Source organism: Urocampus carinirostris, chromosome 19 (genome assembly GCF_059441175.1).
Source record: "Urocampus carinirostris isolate Australia breed hairy pipefish chromosome 19, RoL_Ucar_1.0, whole genome shotgun sequence".
NCBI lineage: Eukaryota > Metazoa > Chordata > Actinopteri > Syngnathiformes > Syngnathidae > Urocampus > Urocampus carinirostris.
The window spans coordinates 28,217,055-28,242,054 of NC_142367.1; the positions used below are offsets into that span (position 1 = coordinate 28,217,055).

General features: G+C 41.4%; 1 protein-coding gene across 1 annotated transcript in view; it reads left to right on the forward strand.

Annotated features, from left to right (window-relative positions):
* The window catches only part of itgam.1 (integrin, alpha M (complement component 3 receptor 3 subunit), tandem duplicate 1), a 38,756-nt gene that overhangs the window by 13,563 nt on the left and 193 nt on the right, over positions 1-25,000 (forward strand). The window contains 20 exon segments of the mRNA XM_088323187.1: positions 535-683; positions 686-809; positions 3,756-3,892; positions 5,050-5,196; positions 5,261-5,470; positions 6,804-6,937; positions 7,022-7,319; positions 7,381-7,506; positions 9,942-10,015; positions 10,081-10,222; positions 11,558-11,656; positions 14,457-14,536; positions 14,603-14,689; positions 14,753-14,822; positions 16,589-16,687; positions 18,972-19,052; positions 19,122-19,232; positions 20,617-20,730; positions 23,279-23,389; positions 24,763-25,000. The exon segment at positions 24,763-25,000 is cut by the window's right edge and continues 193 nt beyond it. Coding sequence (XP_088179313.1) covers positions 535-683; positions 686-809; positions 3,756-3,892; positions 5,050-5,196; positions 5,261-5,470; positions 6,804-6,937; positions 7,022-7,319; positions 7,381-7,506; positions 9,942-10,015; positions 10,081-10,222; positions 11,558-11,656; positions 14,457-14,536; positions 14,603-14,689; positions 14,753-14,822; positions 16,589-16,687; positions 18,972-19,052; positions 19,122-19,232; positions 20,617-20,730; positions 23,279-23,389; positions 24,763-24,837 — 2,468 coding nt within the window. The 3' untranslated portion in view covers positions 24,838-25,000.

Here is a 25,000-nt window from a genome sequence, read left to right on the forward strand (position 1 = left end):
ATGTTAGAGCAAAAGAGGTTAAAAGACACAGAGAGAGAAAGAGACAAAGAGCAACAAAGGAAGAGAAAAGAGAGACACAGGGAGTGAAAGAGACAGAGACAGAAAGTGGGAGAAAGGGGGTGGAAAAGAGAGCGAGAGAGAGAGAGAGAGAGAAATACAAGTACAGTGTCTTTGTTCAAGCAACTGTCTTTGGCAACATCAAGTTGGCATATTTCAACCTGCAGCTCGTTTTTCCTCTTGTGCTTCTCTGAGTGTTGTCTCGCGGGCCGGATTCAATCCCTCAGCGGGCCTGATCCAGCCCACGGGCCGCCTGTTTCACACCGGTGTCATAGAGTATGATGTTGTTTTGTGCGCCCCGATATTTGAAGAACGAGGAAAAAATGTAAAAAAAATGACTTTAAAAATTTCGATTTTTCGATGAATCGGAAAAATAATAATCGCCCGATCTTTCGGTTCCAAAAATAATGCGGCGGCCCTAAAACGTTCCCGTCCGAACTCATGGTAAGGTCCTGAAAATGTTCGAATCCCATTCAGGTCTTGCGGGCTCTCAATCCAGCGGAGAGACCCTGAAGATGGAGATGGCGCAGCGTGGATTCAGTGCCGCCTTCGTGCCAGGGGTATCCCGACCGCACGCTGGCCAAGTGGCGTCATTTTTAAGCTTTTTCTGACATTTGTTTTGGTGGGGGGGGCGTTCCAGGGAATCCAGATGGCGGCGGTGGGGGCCAACGAATGGAGGGGGGGCTTCCAGACCTACACAAGCCGAGGAACCTCCTATTTCCCCGTGGACATGGAGCCCAACAGCTACCTGGGTAGGAAGGAGAACATCTCAAAAACTGAATTATTGCTTTAGGTCAGAGAGTCCAAAGTCCGGACCTGGGGCCAGTTACGGCCCGTCATCAGATTTGGACTATTGTATTTTAAGATTGTGTGGCCCGTTCGTCATGTTTTCACAATTCCACTGGATCACAGGTGTGAAACAGGCGGCCCGCTAAGGAAAGCACAAGAGAAAAACGAGCTGCAGGTTGAAATAGGTCCACTTGATGTTGCCAAAGCAAGGTGCCTCCAACAAAGACACTGTACTTGTATTTCTTTTTTTTCCCCCCTCTCTCTCTCTCTCTCTTCCTCCCTTTTTCTCTCACTTTCTATAGCTCTCTCTTTTATTAGCTCTATCTTTTTCTCTCTTTGTTCCTCTTTGTCTTTTTATCTATCTGTGTCTTTTTACCTTTGTTTGCTCTCGCTTCCTTCTTTCCTTTTCTCTGTCTTTTCATTATCTTGAATCCCCCTCCTCTCTCTCCCCTTCTCTCTTTCTCTCCTTCTCTCTTTCTCTCTTTCTATTTATGTCTGGATTTCTTTTTCTCTCTTCTCACCATTTCTCTTTTTATCTCTTTTGTTTCTTACATTCTCTCTCTCTTGCTCTATTTTCTCTCTCTCTTTCTTTCTCCCTTTCTCTCTTTCTTTGTCCCACCCTCTCTCTTTTTCTCTCCCTCTCTTTCTTTATTTCTTTCCCTCTCTTTTTTCTTTCTTCTCAATCTACTAGTTTCTTTCTTTCTTTCTCCATTTCCTTTCCTCTTTCTTTTTTTCTTTCTTTTTTTTCTTTCTTTCTTTCTTTTTCCCACCCTCTCTCTTTTTTTCTCCGTCTCTTTCTCTGATTTCTTTCCCTCTCATTTTTCTTTCTACTCAATCTACTAATTTATTTATTTATTTCTCTTTTTTTCTCCATTTCCTTCCTTCCCTCTTTCTTTCTTTCTTTCTCTTTCTTTCTCCATTTCCTTCTGTCGATCTGTTTCTTTCTTTGTTCCTCTTTGTCTTTTTATCTATCTGTGTCTTTTTACCTTCTTTTGCTCTCGCTTCCTTTTTTCCTTTTCTCTGTCTTTTCTCTCGCTCTCTTGCATCCCCCTCCTCTCTTCCCCTTCTGTCTTTCTCTCTTTCTACTTCTGTTTGGATTTTATTTTCTCTCTCTTCTCACCATTTCTCTTTTTATCTCTTTTGTTTCTTACATTCTCTCTCTCTTGCTCTCTTTTATCTCTCTCTTTCTTTCTCCCTTTCTCTCTTTCTTTGTCCCACCCTCTCTCTTTTTCTCTCCCTCTCTTTCTTTATTTCTTTCCCTCTCTTTTTTCTTTCTCCCCAATCTACTAGTTTCTTTCCTTCTTTCTTTCTTTCTTTCTTTCCTTCCCTCTTTCTTTCTTTCTTTCTTTCTTTCTTTCCTTCCCTCTTTCTTTCTTTCTTTTTCCCACCCTCTCTCTTTTTCTCTCCCTCTCTTTCTCTTATTTCTGTTTTGTTTTGGGTCATTTACTTTTCAACCACTACGCCAGGTTTGATTATTTCTGGTATCTGACACTTTTCTTCTTGCACTTCTCGTTCTGGTCTTTGTTTCTGATTTGGACTTTGTCAGGTTTGGTTTTGTTTGGACCTTTTGTTGTTTTGTAAACAAATGCTTGTTTGTCACTTTGTAACTTCTTTTATGATCCCTCTTTCTGAGCGTCCCCGTCTCCAGTTCATACATGGGTCCATTACCTCAAATCCATAACACAGAATAGAGCAGGGGTGTCAAACTGGTTTGAGCTGGGGGCCACAAATACTATAAAAAAAAATTCACGGGGGCCGGACGAGTAAGTTTAAGAGAAAGAGAGAGGGAGAAAGAGAGGGAGGGAAAGAGAGAGCAATAAAGAGGAGAACAAGGGAGACAGAGTGACAGTGAGAGAAAAAGAGAGAGCAGAATAGAGATATGAATGGAGAAGAAGGGGGAATCGAATATAGAGAGAAAAAGAAAGTGAAAAAAGAGAAAGATAAAAGGATAAGAGAAGTGAAACCACAGAAACAAAAAAGAGTCAGCAGGAAAAAAAGAGACAAAGTGAGGTGAGAGAGAGAGAGAGGTCGACAGAGGGAAAGAAAGAAAAATAGAAAAGAGAATTAAAGTGTAAATTAGAGAGAGAAAATAAAAAGAGAGCAAGACAGAGAAAAAGAAAGCGTTGGAGAGTGAGAGAGAAATAGAGAAAAGAGAGAAAGAGAGAGAGTGAACAGGAGAAAGAAAAAGAGGGAGGAATAAATAAAAAAGAAATGAGTCAGAGAGAAATGGAGAAATACGACCACAACTGTTTCGCAAGTGTTAACTGGCTTTGGTGACAATATTGGTGAAAATATTTAAAACTACAGCTCATTTTCCTCTTGCGCCTCTCTCTCTCTGTTGTCTTGCGAGCCGCCTGTTTGACACCTGTGCACTAGACCCTGATCTTAAACCGATTCTTATCGTCGACTCGTGTTGTGGAATAGAAACGTGCGGACATCTGTTAAAAAAGACTTGCTTACATTTCGGGAAAGTCTTGGCAGACGAATTAGTATAAACAATCCCCCTTAAGGGAAGCGTTTGACCTGCCAAGACTTTCTGAGAAAACTGAGGCGAAAACATTTCCGAAGAAGATACGAAACACCTTTCTTAAGGGGAAGCGTTTCTGAGAAAACTGAGAGAAAAAAAATTCCGAAGAAGTTACGTAAGCCCTCTCACGGGGCTGAACGGGGGTGGGCCAAACTGGTTCCATATGCTGTATTGAAGCTATAAAAACCCACGCGTATCTGAGATTTTCTGAGTTTTCTCGCTGAAGATGTACCAATAAAACAAGAACTCCCTCTGACGTCGTCTGATTCCTGCATTCTCTGCGTACGAGACGAATTCTAGACCTATATTTCTTCAACACTCGCAGCGTTCTCTCCGGGATGTACAGCCTGTTTCCGTGTTTTCATCCCCTGTTTCGTTTCAGGCTATTCCATGGCAGTTGCCAAAACACCAAACAAGTGGTTAACAGTCCTCGGTGCTCCAAGATATCAACACAGAGGAGTTGTGATGGTGACGTCCCAAAACAGACTTGAACAGAAAATCGATCCTTTTCAGTGGCAGGTATGCGCTAAGCTAGCTCTAAGCAATTGCGCACGACCCAGAGCTTTTCCGCGCACAGGAAAATCTAGCCGGCTCACAAAAATCAGGGCTCGAAATTGCTCATTAAGAAGTGAATTAAGTCAAAGTTACAGTGCATGAAGGTCAAAATACACGGGTTCCCCTGACGCTGTGTTCTAACTGAGGTATTTGGAAGTCAAGGTCGAAGTAGAACCAAGTTGAGTCAAGTCAGTAGAGTTTTTCGAGAACCGGCTTCTTCGGCTCGGCTCGCTAAAAAGAACCGGCTCTTTCGGGTCCCAAATGGCTCCTTAGGTTGTTTTTGCTTCTTTCATCCCTACACGACCAAATGTTATGTAAAATTGTGCACAAAATGACTTAAAGGGGCGGCAGTAGCTCAGGAGGTAGAGCGCTCGTCTTGGGATCAAGAGATCGCAGTTCGAATCCCGGCTCCTCTGTGTTACATGTCGAAGTGTCCTTGGGCAAGACACTGAACCCCTAATGCCCCCAATAAGCAGGGTGGCGCCTTGCATGGCTGCACGGCCGCTATTGGTGTGTGAGTGTGTGCGTGAATGGGTAAATGTGAAGCACATTGTAAAGCGCTTTGGGAAGTTTTCAATGACTTGAAAAGCACTATAGAAATGCAGATGATTTCATTTCATAAAGGAAGGGATGAAATAGAACAAAAATGAAAAAAATACCAAAATGAAAAAGTAGTAAAAAGCTGAGAAAAAAAACGAAACAAAAGGAGAAAAAAAAGGAAAAATTCAAAAAAAAAGCCAGAAGAAAAGAAAGAAACAAAGGAAAAGAGTAAATAGAGAACAAAAAGAAAAAAGTAACAGCTAGGAAAAAATAAACACAATGAGATTTTTTCTAAAGGAATTTTTTAAAAAGTAGAAATAACAGGGAAAAAGAAGAAAAAGTTTGTGTTGCATTCAAATCATTTCCAATAATATCAAGTCAATCTTGTTGCCAAGTTTTGGCCATGTTTGATCATGACTTAGTTGCCACACTTGGGATTGCTGTTGCTCGCTGTTGTTTCAAGCGTTGCTCACCAACTTTGTGTCAAGGCTCAGACCCCTGGATAATTCCAGGGAACATTGGTACCTGGTAAACAAAGTTAACACCTCAGACTACATTGACAACCATTTTTGTTGCCGCAGTATCAGATCGGGGAATATTTCGGGGCAGTGGTCTGTGCCATGGACGTGGATCGTGACGACTTCACGGACGTCGTCCTCATTTCCGCTCCCATGTTTGTGGAGGAGGACAGAGAAGGGATCGTTTACGTCTGCGCCATGATCGGTTCGGTAAGCCAGCTCGAAGTCGCATTCGTCTCCAACATCAATTCTGACACTCGACGTCACGTCGCAGAAAGTCGAGTGTCTGTTCGACTCTCCGGTAGTCCTCCGAGGAGTTTCCTCCTCCGGAGGGCGTTTTGGATCTTCCCTTGCAGTTCTGCCGGACCTTAACACCGATGGACTCAATGACCTAGCGGTTGGGGCGCCTTTGGAGGACAACAACCAAGGGAGTGTCTACATATTCAATGGTGAGCGAGCGGGGATAGCTACCGCTCCCTCACAGGTTTGTCTCTCAGTCCGCTACCGATTTGTTTCTAGATACCGTAAAATCCGGACTATAAGCCGCACGCACCACATTTTGCGGACATTATTGGTTTTGTCCTTACACAAGCCGCACCTGTATATAAGCCGCATGCGCCAACATCTATACATGTAACGCAGTCACAAGTTTATCCCAAACCTGACCTTAGGTGCCGCGATTGTAACTGCAAATGCAGTACACAATCCATCCGCCACAATCGGCAACATGAACGGAAAATGATACTGGTAGTTGGAATTTAATGCAAACCTTTAAAGTCCAGGTCCTGTTGAAAGTAACCCAACGAAAAAAATGTATACTTCCAAAGTTAAGGGTGGGAAAAATATATATCCACTATTGTCCGCTGCAACAACAAAGAGATTTAACTCCGCTTTACCCCACTTCCCGTCAGCCCGCGTTTGCTCCGTCCCTTCTTTTTGATTCGCTCGTAGAAAACATATCACAGTAAATACATGACAAAAATATACAGTTGCAAAAATATATTATACATGGTTACACATATTTACAAAGAAAGACGGTACACCGAGAGAGTTTTCAAAGCTTTAATAATAATAAAGGGTGACAGGTAGCAACACGCTACTCCTAACACGCTCGCAACGCACAAAGCGTAGCTGTTAAAAAAAGCCGTACCGCAATTGCGAAATTCACGGTAAACCGTCCTCGTACCAGCTCGGTAGCCTAGATGGTAGGGCGCCCGTTCCGAGACTTGGACAGACAGGAATGGACAGACATTTTGCACATCTGGTTAGCTGCTCCTCTTGCACTCTTTGCACTACTGTACAAAATTGGTACCCGTTGCCTCCCTGCTTGGCGCTCGGCATTAAGGGTTGGAATTGGGGGGTTTGCTCACCTCATGACTCCCAACACAGCAGTTGGGTCTAAAAACCCGGCGCAGTCGATAGCTTCGCGTGACAAAATGATTTCCGGTAGATATCATGTTGATGGTTGATACTGGCTGAATAATAATACAAATATTTCGTCTTTTTCCTCATAAGTGTCGCCATCAAGGGCGTCTTCCTCATAATCGGAACGAACCTCTGTCCTCTGTCATACGGACAATTCGAACATAAACTAAGAGGATGCAGTCTTCCTCTGCGCATATATTCCATCGGTCTAAATTTTACCTTTTGTACTCGAGCGCCGCTGGCGGCCGTTAGAAGAATGACATAAATTGGCCGCATCACTGAATAAGCCGCAGGGTTGAAAGTTTTGGGAAAAAGTAGCGGCTTATAGTCCGGAATTTACGGTACACAAGGATAGAAATCGTCATGGTTTTGACTTTGCCGCACTCGTTTAGAGAATTTCTGCGGCTGGATTCAAGTCAGGACTCAAGTTCTTTGGGATGTCCATAAGTCAGTCCGCTGCGGACCTCAGCGGGGATAGGCTACCAGACTTGGCAGTGGGTTCTAAAGGAACAGTCGTCTTACTCAGGTCTCCCTTTGCGACTCGTCTCGGTTATTTCAACTCTGGTGTGATCTTTGTCAAAGAACACAAAAATGTGTCTCCGTTCTCCAGATCCAAACCCATCGTGATGGTCGAAGTGACGTTGTCCTACGCTCCTAAACAAGTGTCGACCAAAAACGCCGACTGCAACAGTCCGAAGAACTTTGTGGGAACGATGTGCTTGGAAATGACTCGACTCTCGAGCGTTCCGGCAGCCGCAGCCAGAGTCAATTATACTTTGACTCTGGACGCCGCCCGTAAGGTTCCCAACCACCGGGCTTACATCGGCGAGAACCTCCGTGAGAAGAGCGGTGTGGTGGAACTCAACTTGGTGGATCGAAAATGCTTGGAAATGAACTTCTTCGTGGAGGTGAGATTTTGGATGCCGGGGGTGGTCTGTGAAGCTCCCTCACTCGTGTTTCTGTTCGCAGCCCTGTCCAGAAGACTCCCTGAACCCTCTCTCCAACGAATTACACTTCGCATTTACCGGGCTACCCTCTGCCAATAACTTGAGCCCGAGTCTGGCCCAACAGGCCCAGACTGCCACAAACCATCCGGTGAGTGTTGGAGAATTCTGGGTTCGAGAATTCTCATCTCATCTCATCTCATCAGCCGTACCGCTTATCCTCATTAGGGTCGCGGGGGGGCTGGAGCCCATCCCAGCCATCTTCGGGCAGTGGGCAGGGGACACCCTGAACTGGTTGCCAGCCAATCGCAGGGCACACAGGGACAGACAACTCATTCGCTCATAGGGACAATTTGGACTGGCTAATTCACCTGAAATGCATGTTTTTGGAATGTGGGAGGAAACCGGAGTGCCCGGAGGAAACCCACGCAAGCACGGGGAGAACATACAAACTCCGCAAAGGAAGTCTGGAGCTAGATTTGAACCCACGACAGGTTCCCATGACATGAACTGTGCCGCACAAGCGCTAACCACTGCGCCGCCGTGCTGCCCGGGTTCGAGAATTAAATACTGTATTTTCCGCACTATAAGGCGCACCTAAAAGCCTTTATTTTTTTAAAAGCTGACCATGCGCCTTATAATACAGTGCGCCTTATATATGGATCAACATTAAGTTTTCCAACTAACTTGCAGCCGCCGACTAGATTTTACCCCGAACGCCAAGTAGTCCGCAGTGTATGCTGGGATTTATTTACCGGCGTTTCATTGGCTAACCAATGTGTCAATCATCATTTGAATGGATCACTATTGGCTAAAGTTATTCGGAGGTCAAGAGGCGGATCCTTTTTATCATTTACAGACTGCCATTGGCTTAAGCGGCAAAACAAAGCCTGCAATTGGCCAAAAAAGATAAGTGTGAATCACACGTTGGGTTGACGGCATACAGAAAGCATTTTTTTACTATTTTATATTTGTAAATATTTTATTCTCCTGGATTTACTACACTCACGGATATAAGAGGACCACGGCTGCACATTATTATGAACACAACGACGATCTATCTAAAGCCCACTCAGTGAAAATCTTGCACTAAACGGAGTCAATCGTATAAAATCCTTTATAGTCAAAATGAATAAAATCCTTTAAATGAGTGAATGGAACTTTTTCAACATGAGACAAATAAAAACAAAATAAGTCAAAAAACAAAAACACTGTTTACGTAATATCTAAGTAAGAAGCATTCATTTATCAAATCCTTCCCCTTCCTTAATAATTCTGTCTTACAGCTAAAACTACTATGCATTTACATAGAACAACCACCTCGTGAATATATCTATTCCAAAGGTAAGGGTGGGAAAAATATATATCCACTATTGTCCGCCGCGACAACAGGTCTCACTCACCTTTACCCCACTTTCCGTCAGCCCGCGTTTGCTCTGCCCCTCTTTTTTAATTTGCAAAACATATCAGAATAAGTGTCTCAAATTAATACATTACAAAAATATACAGGTGCAAATACATATCATACATGGGTTACACATATTTACAAAGAAAGACGGTACACCGAGAGAGTTTTCAAAGCTTTAATTATAATATTTTGACTTTCATCCCAAACCGTGCCTGTGAAGGGTAGCAAAACGCTACTAGCAACACGCTCGCAACACAGTAAACGGGTCTGTTAAAAAAACATACCGTACTTGTAGAAACCACGATAAACTGTCTTCATCTTCCTCCTTATAACTGACGTCATCAAAGTCGTCTTCCCTAGTATGGGAAAGAGACGTCGTCCCACGCTCCCTTATTCAAAAACACGCTAGCAACACGCTCGCAAAGTGAAGTTTAAGTGGAGTAGTGTTTCCTTCTTTATCGGACTACTCGTTTGCTTTTAGCTTGAAAACTACGTCATGTGCCTTTCTTTTTGCAAATTGCATGATGAGGATATGTCTACGCTAATTTAATTTGTGCACAAGCTAAGAAGTTGCAGTCTTCCTCGGCACATGTATTCCACCGGTCTATATTTTACCTTTTGTTCTCGAGTACCGCTGGTGGACTCGTTAGAAAAATGACATAAATTGGCCGCGTCACTGAATAAGCCGCAGGGTTGAAAGTTTGGGGAAAAAGTAGCGGCTTATAGTCCGGAATTTACGGTAGTCATATAGTTGATGATAAGTAGAATAATGATAGGTTGGTCGTTTTGCTTGTAACATTTCTCAGAATTCACTGTGCGAATATAACTTGTATTTATATTCCTAAATATAAAAACAATCTTTCACACACACACACACACATGAAGTAACGTTTCAATAATCAGTCTAATTGCATCTTTTGTACGTTTATCAGTCTTGTACTCTTTTATTTTGAAGTCGCATTTCCGGTGTATTTTTCTGTTTCCTGTGTGAATAAAGTTAACTGCACACACGGGAGCGGGCAGTGCTGCCGGGGTGGGCCACGGGAAAGTGCTCTCCCGCTTGGGAAATTTATTTACGTTAATGCTTGTTTTTATTTGAGTAATTCTGCCAACGTAGTTTATATAAGTTTTAACTTTATCAAATAATAAAGATCACATGTTTTGTCTGCTCTCCACAGTTGGCCTTCGAAATCGACTGCGGCGTAGACAATAAATGCGTAGATAACCTTCAGTTGGATTTCAACTTCAGCAGGTAAACCGTTCGTCAAGGATTTAAAGTTCTGCTTGTGGAAAATTTCATCTCTCCTGCTGGGGCAGATCTTTGGAGGTCAAAGTGGGCATCGATGAACTCCTGAACGTCACGGTCACCTTGGAGAATCTGGGGGAAAACTCTTACAACACTCTTGTTGTTCTCACCTACCCTGCTGAGTTATCCTACCGGAAGTTTACCAGCCTTCAGGTGAGGACATGAACCGGGTTAGGGTTAGCTTCTTATGATCCGGCTAACGGGGTTTTGACAGGATCTGGGACTTTTTCTCTTTGAAAATGCTTGACATCGGTGTTCCCTCTAAACTGCACGCGTGCGCAATTGCGCACTACCCAGAGCTTTTCCGCACACAAGAAAATCTAGCCAGCGCACAAAAATCAGGGCTCAAAATTACTAATTAAGAAGCCAATTAAGTCAAAGTTACAGTGCATGAAGGTCAAAATACACGGGTTCCCCTGACGTTGTGTCCTAAATGCGGTATTTTGAAGTCGAGTCGAAGTAGAACGAAGTTGAGTAAAGTTAGTAGAGTTTGTGGAGAACCGGCTTCTTCGGCTCGGCTCACTAAAAGGAACAGGCTCTTTCGGGTCCTAAATGGCTCTTTGGGGTTGTTTTTGCTTCTTTAATCCCAACATGACCAAATATTAAGTAAAGTTATGCACAAAATGACTTAAAGGAAGGGAGGAAATAGAACAAAAATGAAAAAAATACCAAAATGAAAAAGTCGTGAAAAGCTGAGAAAAAAAGAAACAAAAGGAAGAGAAAAAAAGAAGGAAAATTTTAGAAAAAAAGCCAGAAAAAAAAAGATAAGAAAGAAATGTAGGAAAAAAGTAAATAGAGAACAAAAAGAAAAAAGTAACACAATGAGATTTTTTTTAAAGGGATTTAAAAAGAAGTAGAAAAAAAAACACGGAAAAGAGAAGAAAAAGATTGTGTTGCATTCAAATCATTTCCAATGATATCAAGTGAATCTTGTTGCCAGCATTGTACTTCCACTAAAAATGTAATTAAATACAGTTCTGTATCTTACAACCGACTCAATAAGCCCTCAAAAATGTTAATAATATGCGACAAAAGATACAAGGAAAAAAAGAAATGGAAATCTTGTGAAAGAATTGTAAAAACAAACGACGTTTGTAGGCCATCGTACATGAGTCCATTCATTCAAAAGAGAAAAATCATTTTGCATTGGCGGAAACTCAGCAAAATGTAACTTGATGTCAAGTTTTGGACAATGAATTATCTTGCCACACTTGGGATTATGGTTGCTCACTGTTGTTTCAAGCGTTGCTCACCGACTTTGTGTGAACGCTCAGACCCCTGCAAAATTCCAGGGAACATTGCTCGACATCCAATCTGAGATTTCCTAAAGTCGAAATGTAAACTATTTCTGTCTTTGCCTCTGGAGGATAGATGGCATGAACTATTCTTTGATTGTGTTCCTCTCCAACTGGAGAAATATATGAGAATGTCCAAAATTTTGAGGGCAAAGAAAGTAAACAGACCCGATTCCGGATTTCTTTTCCAAAGGGACGGATGGAGTGCAACTCCTTTGACAGTGAAGGTGGCGCTACCCGGGGCAAGACCGACTGCACCATAGACAAGCCCATCTTCAGGAGTAACTCAACGGTCAGTTCAAAAATAACACCATCGCAAATGGATTTTGTTTCTTTTTGAAGAAAGGATAAATATCTCTGGGATTATAATTACCAGCTCGGTGGCCTTGGGGGTAAGGGCGCCCGCCCTATGACTGGGAGGTCGCTGGTTCAAGCCTCGGCCGGGTCATACCTAGGACTGACAACATTGGTGCCCATTGCCTCCCTTGGCATTAGGGGTTGGAATCGGGGGGTTTGCTCATCTAATGACTCCAAACACAGCAGTTGGGCTGAGCGAGGGGGCTGGGAATCCCCTCCTCTGAATCAATCTCCCAGTAAGAGTCTGAAACGACTCTAGCCACCTCCCACTAGGGGGGATATGGCTCCGGTATAAATTAGGGCAGCACGGTGGTGCGGTGGTTAGCGGCACAGTTCTGAGGTCATGGGTTCAAACCCAGCTACCAACCTTCCTGTGCGGTGTTTGCATGTTCTCCACCGTGCTTGCGTGGGTTTACTCCGGGCACTCTACTAGTAGTACAGTAAAACGACACCCACCCCTATCAATCAGAGGAAGTGTCCTCCGCGTCCTCCCCTCCCCTTCGCTTTTCTTAGTCTCATACAGCGTGTCTCCCTTCTGGACACCTTTGCAAAAAGTTGGGCCGCAAATCCAGCTTCCAGCCTTTCTGTGCGGAGTTTGCATGTTCTCCCCAGGCTTGTGTTGGTTTCCTCCAGGCACTCCAGTTTCCTCCCACATTCCAAAAGGTGAATTGGCCGGTCCAAATTGTCCCTAGGTGAGAATGAGCGAGCGAATTGTCTGTCCCTGTGTGCCCTGCGATTGGCTGGCAACCAATTCAGGGTGTCCCCTGCCCACTGCCCGAAGATGGCTGGGATGGGCTCCAGCACTTCCCGCGACCCTACTGAGGATAAGCGGTGCAGATAATGGATGGATGGATGGGATTATAATTCAAATGAACTGTTTTTTATTTTTAGACAAATGTGCCTTTGTCGTTTAAATGTAAAGTGTGCTTTGTAGCACCTTACTCACCACTCTGAATCTATTTTTAAAAATGCTTTTTCTCGCCTTCTAGAGTTTCCACTGCTAGTTTGGCTATTGGTACTAGCTTGGCCAGTACTTCGGGTAAATATAGACCAGAAATTGTAAACAAGATCAAATGGGTTCCATAGGTCACCAGCATTCCTGTGTGGAATTTGCATGTTCTCCTTGTGCGGAGTTTGCATATTCTCCCCGTGCTTGCGTGGATTTCCTCCGGGTACTAAGGTTTCCGCCCACATTCCAAAAACATGCATATAAGGTCAATTGGACGGTCCAAATTGTCCCTAGGTGTTAATGAGCGAGTGAGTTGTCAGTCTCTGTGTGCTCTGCGATTGGCTGGCAACCAGTTCAGGGTGTCCCCTGCCCACTGCCCAAAGATGGCTGGGATGGGCTCCAGCCCCCCCGCGACCCTAATGAGGATAAGCGGTACGGCTGATGAGATGAGATGAGATATATATATATATATATATATATATATATATAACCTACGATTTTCTCCTGGCAATGGCGCTTCATCACTGTTGCTGCTGCTGCTGGACATCAGTGCTGCCTTTGTCACTGAACCATAATATCTTACTAGATGGGCTGGAAAAAGGAACTGTCCTCTCATGGTTCAGATCTTACATCTCAGATAGGATGCATTGTGTTAGAAACGGTGAAATGACCTCTGAGCCCTGTAGCGTTACCTGTGGCGTTCCGCAGGGCTCAGTACTCGGTCCCCTTCTTTTCAGCATTTATATGCTTCCGGTGTTTATTCGTAAGTATAATATCAGTTTTCATTGCTATGCAGATGACACTCTACCGTATCTTCTAATCGAGGAAACTGCCACATTAAACTGTGGAAATTTGAAGGCCTGCCTCACTGAGATAAAAGAATGGATGTCACTCAACTTCTCAGGCCTTAACTCTGAAAAGACCGAAATGTTAGTTATTGGTCTATCTAAATGCCCTGACTTGTTCTCAAAACTGCTCTGAGCATTGACAAATGTTTTATCACCCAGAGTGACCCGGTCAAAATTCTTGGTGTCACATTTGAACCTAATCTGTCCTTCCAGTCACACATTAAGAATATTACGAGAACAGCTTTTTTCCCATCTTATTCACACTATGCTGTCCCAGTCTGATGCGGAAATTATAATGAAACGAAAGGATCTGCGTTTCTATAGCGCTTTTCAAGTCAATGACTTCCCAAAGCGCTTTACAATGTGCTCCACATTTCCCAATAGCGGCCTTGTATTGCAGCCATGTAAGACGCTAACCTGCTTATTGGGGGTATTAGGGGTTCAGTGTCTTACCCAAAGACACTTTGACATGTAACACGGACGAGCCGGTATTCGAACAGGGATCCCTTGATCCCAAGACGAGCGCTCTACCTCCTGAGCTACTGCCGCCCCAAAAGAAACTAAATCTGAATCAAATGATGACTCACAAGACGTGGTAAGCTTTCTCTCCTGGCTTTGATCTCTTGGATCTCCGGCAAAACGAACATCAAATGCCACAGAAACAAAATGAAAAGAAATCCAACATCTTTTTTGCAGTTCCATGTATTCCGTTACTCCCCAAGCCTGCACAAAATGGAGTCATTTGATTCCTATTCAGTTTCGTTTGTCTTTCATTAGCATATTTGCTATTGGAGTCATCCAAAAGTCATTGAAAGTAATCCAGTTCAAGTAACCCTACCTAACCTTGCAGATTAGGGGTGTCTCAAATATGACTTAACTTGACTTTTATAATGCCTTCGAGACCTAAAAGAAAACTTTGTTACCGGGTTTCATTTCAGGTCGTCTTTGTGGTTTCCTACGGCATCGATACCAACAGCCGATTGGACAAGAGCATTTTTGTCACAGCCAATGCGACGAGGTAAAAATCTTCCGACAATATCCGAGGCGCCATAAAACGTTGCACTATTCAAATGATGTCTTTTAGTGGGAACGAGGACCACTCGGCTTCAAGCCGGCTTTACAAAGTGAGAGGCATCGGTGTGAAATACAGCATCTATGTTACAATGGAAAGGTGCGACATCATCGTGTAATCGTGGATTGAACTACTAAACACTCATCGGACCTTTCTTTTCAGTGCACTAAGCTACGTCAATTTCACTTCTGGGAAGAATGACGAGCAGAAATCAGTCCGGCAGTCTGTTGTGGTAAAGTCATCGTGAAACAATTAGAAAAATAATACCGTCAATTCCGGACTATAGAGCGCACCTGATGTTAGGTTTAAGTCCCCAACATTTATGATAAAACGCTCTGAAATAAAAGACAAAGAGAATCTGATCAGTTTTAGATCTCTTGCAAGGAGAGGATCGGAGATTGTATACCGCCAATCTCCCAAATCACTCTGAAGAAATCTTCGATCTCTTTCCTCTTTTTATTAAGGTTCGCCCTATCGTACATGAGTCTCAACTTTCTGAAGGGAGGGGTTCTATCTAACGAGTTGAGACCGCCGTCTAACTGTTGCTACGCGGAGTTAATTGATCTTCTTTCGCACGGCTTGCTTTCCGCCTGATGATCACAGCTGGTTTCTGTTCTGGACACCTCCTTTCTTCTTTCAAGGCTTTTGGTGAAAAACAACTTGAGTTATTGCACGCACAGATTATTCCAGGTCAAGTTGCACCCATTGGTATGTGAGACAGACTGTACAAAAAACAACTCATGGCCTTGAAGAACAGCTTACAAACTGAAAACTCTACAAAAAGGGCTGAGAACACTTATAACATATTAATGTCAACTGTAGGATAAATATATGTATATAATTCCAACACCTGATTATAAGCCGCACCCACCACATTTTAAGAGGAAAACCGATTTTGTACTTACACAAGCCGCACCTGTATATAAGCCGCATGCGCCCACATTTAGAAAATGTAACACAAACACAAAATTAACCCAAACCCGACTTTAAGTCCCGCAATTGAAACTGAATGTCCTTCATTAAAGTACACTGTCCAAAAGTCACAGCCGGCAAGATGAACGAAAAATGATACCGGTACTTAAGGTTTGATGCAGACCTGCAGAGTCCAAGTCTCGTTGAAAGTAATCCAAGGAAAAAAGTGTCTATTTCCAAAGGTAAGGGTCTGGAGAAATATATATCCACTATCGTCCGCCGCGTCCACAAACAAGTCTCACCTTTACTCCATTTCCCGTCAGCCCGCATTTGCTCCGCCCCTTCTTTTTAATTTGCCCGTGCAAAACATATCAGGATAAGGGCCTCAAATAAAGACATTACAAAATTATACAGTTGCAAATACATATTATACATGGTTACACATATTTATAAAGAAAGATGGTACACCGAGAGAGTTTTCAAAGATTTAATAATAATAATATAACTTTCATTCGGGCAGTTAATGGTAGCAACGCGCTAGCAACACGCTCGCAACACAATAAACGGGTCTGTTAAAAAAAACATACCCTACTTGTAAAAATCACGGTAAACCGTCCTCATCTTCCTCCTTATAACTGACGTCATCAAAGTCGTCTTCCTTCAGTATGGGAAAGAGACTTTGTCATATAGACGTCGTCCCACGCTCCCTTATTCAAAAACACGCTAGCAACACGCTCGCAAAGTGAAGTTTACGTGCAGTAGCTCTGTTTCCTTCTTTATTGGAAAGCTGCGTCATGTGCCTTTCTTTTTGCAATTTGCATGATGAGGATATGTCTACGCTATATTAATTTGTGCACAAGCTAAGAAGTTGCAGTCTTCCTCGGCGCATATATCCCACCGGTCTAAATCTTACCTTTTGTACTCGAGCGCCGCTGGCGGCCGTTAGGAAAATGACATAAATTGGCCGCATCACTGAATAAGCCGCAGGGTTGAAAGTTTAGGAAAAAAGTAGCGGCTTATAGTCCGGAATTTACGGTAATAATAATTTAAAACAATGATTTTAAGCGTGTCTGTTGATTTTGTTAGGTTTCCAACAACATTCGGGCCTTTAATGTCACCGTGGTGATCAGGGTCCCATTGAAGCTCGGTGAAACGGACATTTGGGCAAATCGAAGCTCTTTGCAGGTACCACAGGGGTCATTTTTTGGGTGTGTTGATGTTTGAAAAAAATAGAAAATCATAATAAATCCTATGTTTTATGTTTTTCTTTACAACGCCAATATGTTTAAGACTAAGAAATCCAGAGTGGTCTAGCTCAGGGATGGATACAATTGGAATGAGAGAAAGGAGGGACAGGAGACCGAAAGGTCTCGCAAACCCTAGTTATAGGGTCACTAAATGTGAGAGGATGTGGAAGTAAAGCGACCGAGTGGAAGAAAGAGGAGATCGGAAGGATGATGACTAAAGGGAAGGTTGATTTGTTAGCCTTGAGTAAAACAAAGATGAAACAAAAATGAGTGACATGGCCGCTTTCTTGTGTCCCATTTAATCTGGAGGGACAAAAGCATGACCGACTTGGGTGCTTTGGGCATTTGGGTTGGCCATGGTTCAAAAATGTTTGTGTGTATTGTTGCAGTATTTTTTTCCCCTTTTTAATTTTCTTTGTTATTGTATGTGTTTGTCTTGCTGTCGGTCACCCCTCTTGAGGGATATAGATAGGTAGATAGATAGATAAAAATATTATTAATGTTATATTACTCCCCGACCTAATTTCCCCCCTGTTAGATCTCCATTCCGACCAATCAGGTTCATAGACCTAATGGGGTAGAATGTTTTTTATTAACTAATCTGTCGGTGGCTCTCTAGCTGGTCCACCTTTAGCATGATAGCTTTCAACAGATTCACAAAACTAAATCTATTATGTTTTTTGTTTTTTTGTTTTCAAAAAAAGAAACTCAATAATATTTTTACATAAAATCCATTTTAGAATATCACAATACATTTTTAGATGATGTCTAGATAGATGTCTAGATAGAATAGAATAGAATATACCTTTATTGTCATTGCTACAAATGGGCTAACATATTGTGACAACGAAATTGGGCATGACACTCCAGTTTTACACATTCATAGTGAGGTATGAGCAAGAAGATAAAGGAACAGAGAAGATAATGTTATAAGACAAGGGGGATAAGGCTATAGTTATAATTTACATGGTATTTACACAAGAAATGTCGGCATGTGGGATGTTACATACAGGGTTGTCGTGATAACGTCGGTATCGTAACGGTTGTGCAATATTGCATTTGGTGCAAAGTCATCATAGTGCAAAAATAGTCAGCATATGCATTGGTGCAAACATAGACATCATAGTGCAGAAACAGGAAATGGTCAGACATTGTGCAATAGATAGATAGATAGAAAAGATGTCTAGATAGATGTCTACATAGATGTCTACATAGATGTCTAGATGTCTAGATAGATGTCTAGATGTCTAGATAGATGTCTAGATAGATAGATGTCTAGATAGATAGATGTCTAGATAGATGGATGGATGGATAGATCACTTGATGTCTAGATAGATGTCTAGATGTCTAGATATATGTCTAGATAGATAGATAGATGTTTAGACAGATAGATAGATGCCTAGATGTCTAGATAGATGTCTAGACAGATTTCTAGATAGATGTCTAGATATATAGATAGATAGATGTCTAGATAGATGTCTAGATGTCTAGAAAGATGTCTCGATAGATAGATGGATGGATAGATGTCTAGATGTCTTGATGTCTAGATAGATGTCTAGATAGATGTCTAGATAGATAGGTAGATGTCTAGATGTCGAGGTAGATGTGTAGATAGATGTCTAGATAGATAGATAGATAGATAGATCTCTAGATAGATGTCTAGATAGATGTCTAGATAGATAGATGTCTAGATGTCTAGATAGGGGTCTAGATAGATGGATGGATAAATATTTAGATAGGTGTCTAGATGCCTAGATGCCTTGACAGATGTCTAGGTGTCTAGATAGATAGATAGATAGATAGATAGATAGATAGATGGATAGATAATTGATTGCAAAAACTTCAAGTGACTCATTTAAGTATGAACATTTTGCAGATTTTAGAGAAAAATAAGGATAAGAGAAAGATACAAACAAGAAATGTGACTCCCAACAGAGAATCACCAAAAACGTACCGTCACTCGAATCATGTTTGAACACACCTAAACTGTATGGAACATCCTACATGCCTCTTGTGTAAATATTGTGTCAATTATAACCTTTATCTTCTTTGTTCCTTTATCTTCTTTGTTTTCTTTTATCCTCACTGTTAAATGTGAACCTGGAGTGCCACGTGCAATTTTGTTGTCATAATATGTTCAACCCATTTTGTAACAATGACAATAAAGGTAGATTCTATTTTATTCTATTCTATTCTGAGTGGCACGACTTGTTTATGTTCAGATTCCGGATTGCCGTCACAGCTACGACGAAAGCGCTTCCGTGGAGGATCCGGTGGCTCGGATGCGACAAAATAAAATGGTGGTAAGGCCAAAGTCCCCAATTTGTTTTGGACGCTTCTTTAGATTCACCTGCAAAAAACGTGCCTCGTAGGACTGCTCGGTGGCCACCTGCCGAGTATTCGAATGCAGTCGATTTATGGGAAGGCTGGAGGGGAAACGCTACCAAATATCAGCCAATATGAGTTCGGCGTGGATCCAGAAGGTAGGCGGAGGCAGGGTTGGGTAGGGTTACTTGAACTTGATTACTTTCAATGACTTTTAGATTACTCCAATACCAAATCTGCTCATAAAAGACAAAAGAAACTAAATAGGAATCAAATGATGACTCACAAGCAATGTTCCCTCTCATTGTCCTTCCGGGTCTGAGCGTTCACACAAAGTCGGTGAACAACGCTTGAAACAACAGTGAGCAACCGTAATCCCAAGTGTGGCAAGATAATTCATTATCAAAAATTTCCAAAACTTGACATCACGTTACATTTTTTCCGGCAATGCAAAATGATTTTTCTCTTTTGAATGAATTGCCTACAAACGTCATTTGTTTTTACAATTCTTTCACAAGATATCCATTTTTTTTTTCCTGATATATTTTGTCGCATAATATTAACATTTTGGGGGGCTTATTGAGTCGGTTGTAAGATACAGAACTGTACTTAATCACATTTTTTAGTGGAAGTACAATGTTGGAAAAAAAGATTCACTTGATGTCATTGGAAATGATTTGAATGCCACACAAACTTTTTCTTCTTTTTTCTGTGTTTTTGTTCTACTTTTTTTTTTAATTCCTTTAAAAAAAATCTCATTGTGTTTATTTTTTCCGAGCTGTTACTTTTTCTTTTTGTTCTCTATTTACTTTTTTTCCTACATTTCTTTCTTTTCTTTTTTTCTGGCTTTTTTTTCAAAATTTTTCCTTCTTTTATTTCTCTTCCTTTTGTTTCTTTTTTTTCTCAGCTTTTCACTACTTTTTCATTTTGGTATTTTTTTTCTTTTTTGTTCTATTCCCCCCTTCCTTTAAGTCATTTTGTGCATCATTTTACTTAATATTTGGTCATGTTGGGATTAAAGAAGCAAAAACAACCTGAAGAGCCGTTTAGGACCCTTTTTAGTGAGCCGAGCCGAAGAAGCCGGTTCTCGACATACTCTACTAACTTTACTCAACTTCGTTCGACTTCAGAATACCGCATTTAGGACACAGCGTCAGGGGAACCCGTGTATTTTGACCTTCATGCACTGTAACTTTGACACTGCTCACAAGACGTGGTAAGCTTTCTCTCCTGGCTTTGATCTCTTTGATCTTTGGCAAAACGAACATCAAATTCGACAGAAACAAAATGAAAATCAATCCAAACAGCTCGCCAACATCATTTTTGCCGTTGCATGTATTCCGTTACTCCCCAAGCCTGCACAAAATGGAGTCATTTTATTCCTATTGAGTTTATTTTGTCTTTTACTAGCATATTTGGTATTGGAGTCATCCAAAAGTCATTGAAAGTAATCCAGTTTAAGTAACCCTACCCAACCCTGGGCGGAGGCAAAGACGTGAAGGTCTTCCTTTGACGTCCCTTCTAAATATTCTTCTCCAACAGATCGGACTCGACAAGGCCAAGTTCATCTTCACCACCACGTCCAGTCTGGAGTACGACAAGAACGAGTACATCTTCTTTTCGACATCGTCCAATAACGACCCTCCGGTCCACCAGGTCATTTTATAATCATTTATTCACGGACAGTCCGGTGACAGCAGTGGTTTTCAAATAGTCTGACTTCGGGGACCTCATCTCTTTTAACTTTCCCGGGAAAAAAAGTGCAATTACACCTCCACTACACTAGGGGGCAGTGTTTTGTTTACATTTAGCTTCCTCGCAGTTCATATAGCACAGAGTATAAGCATCTGGTAGACCCAAAGTAAAGAAGACCCCATGAAAAAATATTTATGACGGATGAGGAAATTGTCGAAGTGAGACTGGGTAAAGAGATTAACAAAAGTCTCCTCCCGGATGCTAAGACGAGGGTTTACCAAAGTGTACATAGCATTACACTTCGACAACAAACCGCCGTGTGCTTGCTATGTTCGAAATATTGGCAGCAGACAGCACAAAGCCGAATAAATTAAGCTGTCACTTCAAGACATGACAACCACATAACGTGGATAAAACGCTTGAGTTTCTTTAGCGGCAAAATGTGCCAAAAGTTGGTAGATTTGGCATGGACCGTGACGTGTTACCACCAACTACACAGCATCTTCTTCAAACAGAAGAGCAGCTTCAGCGACAGACTGCTGTCACAGTCTTGTTCCACGGACAGACTGAGGAGATCATTTCTTCCTCATGCCATGAGGCTCTTTAACTCCACCCGGGGGAGTAAAAGCCCACATGAAACCCCACCCCCACATTTGCATATTATCTTATTTTTATGACGGTGTGTATTTTCCGTAGCACTATTGAAATACTCTATATCAACACGTTATATTGGGTATTTTTGTATTCTATATCTTTTATTTTATTGTTTTATTTTTCAACACAAGGATCCTGCTGGAAGTGTCAATTTCCCTACGGGGATGAAGAAAGTATCTATCTATCTATCCATCCATCCATCTATCAATCTATCCACGGTATCTGTCTGTCTATCTATGGTATCTATCTCTATCTCTCTCTTCTCTCTCTCTCTCTCTCTCTATCTAGACATCTATCTATCTATCTATCTATCTAGACATCTCTTTAGACATCTCTCTAGACATCTATCTGTCTGTCCGTCTGTCTGTCTGTCTGTCTGTCTGTCTGTCTAGCCATCTATCTATCTATCTAGACATCTATCTATCTAGACATCTATCTCTCTATCTAGACATCTATCTATCCATCCATCCATCTATCAATCTATCTACGGTATCTGTCTATCTATCTATGGTATCTATCTCTATCTCTCTCTTCTCTCTCTCTCTCTCTCTCTCTAGACATCTATCTATCTAGACATCTCTTTAGACATCTCTCTAGACATCTATCTATCTGTCTGTCTGTCTGTCTGTCTGTCTGTCTGTCTGTCTGTCTGTCTATCTAGCCATCTATCTATCTAGACATCTATCTCTCTATCTAGACATTTATCTATCTATCTATCTAGACATCTCTTTAGACATCTCTCTAGACACCATCTAGACATCTATCTATCTAGACATCTATCTATCTATCTAGACATCTATCTATCTATCTATCTAGACATCTAGACATCTATCTATCTAGACATCTATATAGACATCTATCTCTCTATCTATCTATCTATCTATCTTTCTATCTATCTATCTATCTATCTATCTATCTATCTATCTATCTATCTATCTATCTAGATATCTATCTAGACTTCTATCTAGACTTCTATCTATCTATCTATATCTATCTAGATATATATCTAGACTTCTATCTAGACTTCTATCTATCGCTCTATCTAGACATCTCTATCTATCTATCTATCTATCTATCTATCTATCTATCTATCTATCTATCTATTTAGACGTCTATCTAGACATCTATCTATCTATTTAGACGTCTATCTAGACATCTATCTATCTATCTAGACATCTAGACGTCTATCTAGACATATATCCAGACATCTATCTATATCTATCTATCTATCTATCTATACATCTATATAGACATCTATCTCTCTATCTATCTATCTATCTATCTATCTATCTATCTACCTATCTATCTAGACATCCAACTATCTATCTAGACATTTAGACGTGTATTTATCTATCTATCTATCTATCTATCTCTATCTATCTATCTATCGAGATATCTAGATATCTATCTATCTATCTAGACTTCTATCTATCTATCTATCTATCTATATCTATCTATCTAGATATATATCTAGACTTCTATCTAGACTTCTATCTATCGCTCTATCTAGACATCTATCTATCTAGACATCTAGACGTCTATCTAGACATATATCCAGACATCTATCTATATCTATCCATCTATCTATCTATCCATCTATCTAGACATCTATCTATCTAGACATCTATCTAGACATCTATCTTTATCTATCAATATTGAGCAATCGTTCTTTCGTCCACACCAATCTTCCCTGATCACTTAGAAAAAAATCCATCTTGGAGGGGGCGCAAGAGGATTTCTTCTTCTAAGGGGGGGCGTGACAGAAAATAACAGAGAAGCACTGTATTACAGTAAAATAGTACTGAATGAATTCAGGTGGAACGACTTTTAACTGACATGTCTTCTCTCATTTCAGATTAAAACCGAAGTGGAAGTCTACGCCCAACCGGACTTCACCAAAGAGATCGTGGGCGGTTCTTTGGGCGGCCTGGCAATACTTGCTATACTCACAGTCGTCCTTTATAAGGTAAGAACATGCCTCATGGACGGGGTTGGGTAGAGTTACTTTAACTGGATTACTTTCAATGACTTTTGGATGACTCCAATAGCAAATATGCTCATCAAAGACAAAAACGAAATGTGAATCAAATGACGACTCACAACACGTGGTAAGCTTTCTCTCCTGGCTTTGATCTCCGGCAAAACGAACATCAAATGCCACAGAAACAAAATGAAAAGAAATCCAAACAGCTTGCCAACATCATTTTTGCCGTTCCGTGTATTCCGTAACAAAATGGAGTCATTTTATTCATATTTAGTTTCTTTTGTCTTTTATTAGCGTATTTGCTATTGGAGTCATCCAAAAGTCATTGAAAGTACCGTATTTTCCGCACTATAAGGCGCACCTAAAAGCCTTTACTTTTTTCAAAAACTGACCATGCGCCTTATAATACAGTGCGCCTTATATATGGATCAATATTAAGTCGCAAAGTCTTCCAACTAACTTGCAGCCGCCGACTCGATTTTCCCCCGAACGCCAAGTAGTCCGCGGTGTATGCTGGGATACATATGCCGGCGTTTCATTTCCCAGCCAATGTGTCAATCATCATTTGAATCGATCACTATTGGCTAAAGTTATTCGGAGGTAAAGGGGGCGGATCCTTTTTATCATTTACAGGCTCGCATAGGCTAAAGGGGCAAAACAAAGCCTGCGATTGGCCGAAAAAGACGAATGTGAATAGTGAGTTTGGTTGTCTACGGCATCGAGGAAACATGTTTTACCATTCTGTATTTGTAAATATTTGACTCTCCTGGATTTATTACACTCACGGATATAAGAGGACCACGGCTGCACATTATTATGAACGCAACGACTTCGGTGAGCTACTCCGGCTATATATTTTCCCATTATCTTGATTCAGAGTGATCTAGATGTTTCTGTGATGGGTCTTTTTTTAAAATCAAACTCAATTCCAAGTGTTTATTGTCATATGCACAGTAAAGTTGCAAGCGAAAAAGAAAATAGAAACTAAGGAATGGTTGGCATTTCTTGAATCCCAAGACTTTAACCTTCCGAATGATATTTGGAATGATGCATTTGAGTGACATCGTACGGACACTGTTTCCGTATATGTCTGAGACACGTATTTGCTTCTTTGCAAGCTGAACTATCTGACTGTTTTGTCCACGTTCCCATTGTAGCGCCTTATAATCCGGTGCGCCTTATGTATGTCAAAAATAGGACCAAAAACAATTTTTTGGGGGTGCGCCCTATAACCCGGTGCGCCCTATAGTGCGGAAAATACGGTAATCCAGTTCAAGTAACCCTACCCAGCCCTGGTCATGGATATCTCACAGAAATACATCTTCATGACAATCCAACATTTTTTGCCTTTGTAGGCCGGATTCTTCAAGAGTAAATACAAGGAGATGATAAAGGATGCAGACGGGACGGAAACCGTCCCGCAGTCATAACAGAAATCAGCAAAACATCCAGAATGACATTTTTGCACTAATACATCGTTTTTTTTTCTTTTATTTTAAATCATGTTTTCGGATATAATGTCACCTAATTTTAGAGCACAGGTGTCAAACAGGCGGCCCGCGATCCAGATCAGGCCCGCTAAGGGATCGAATC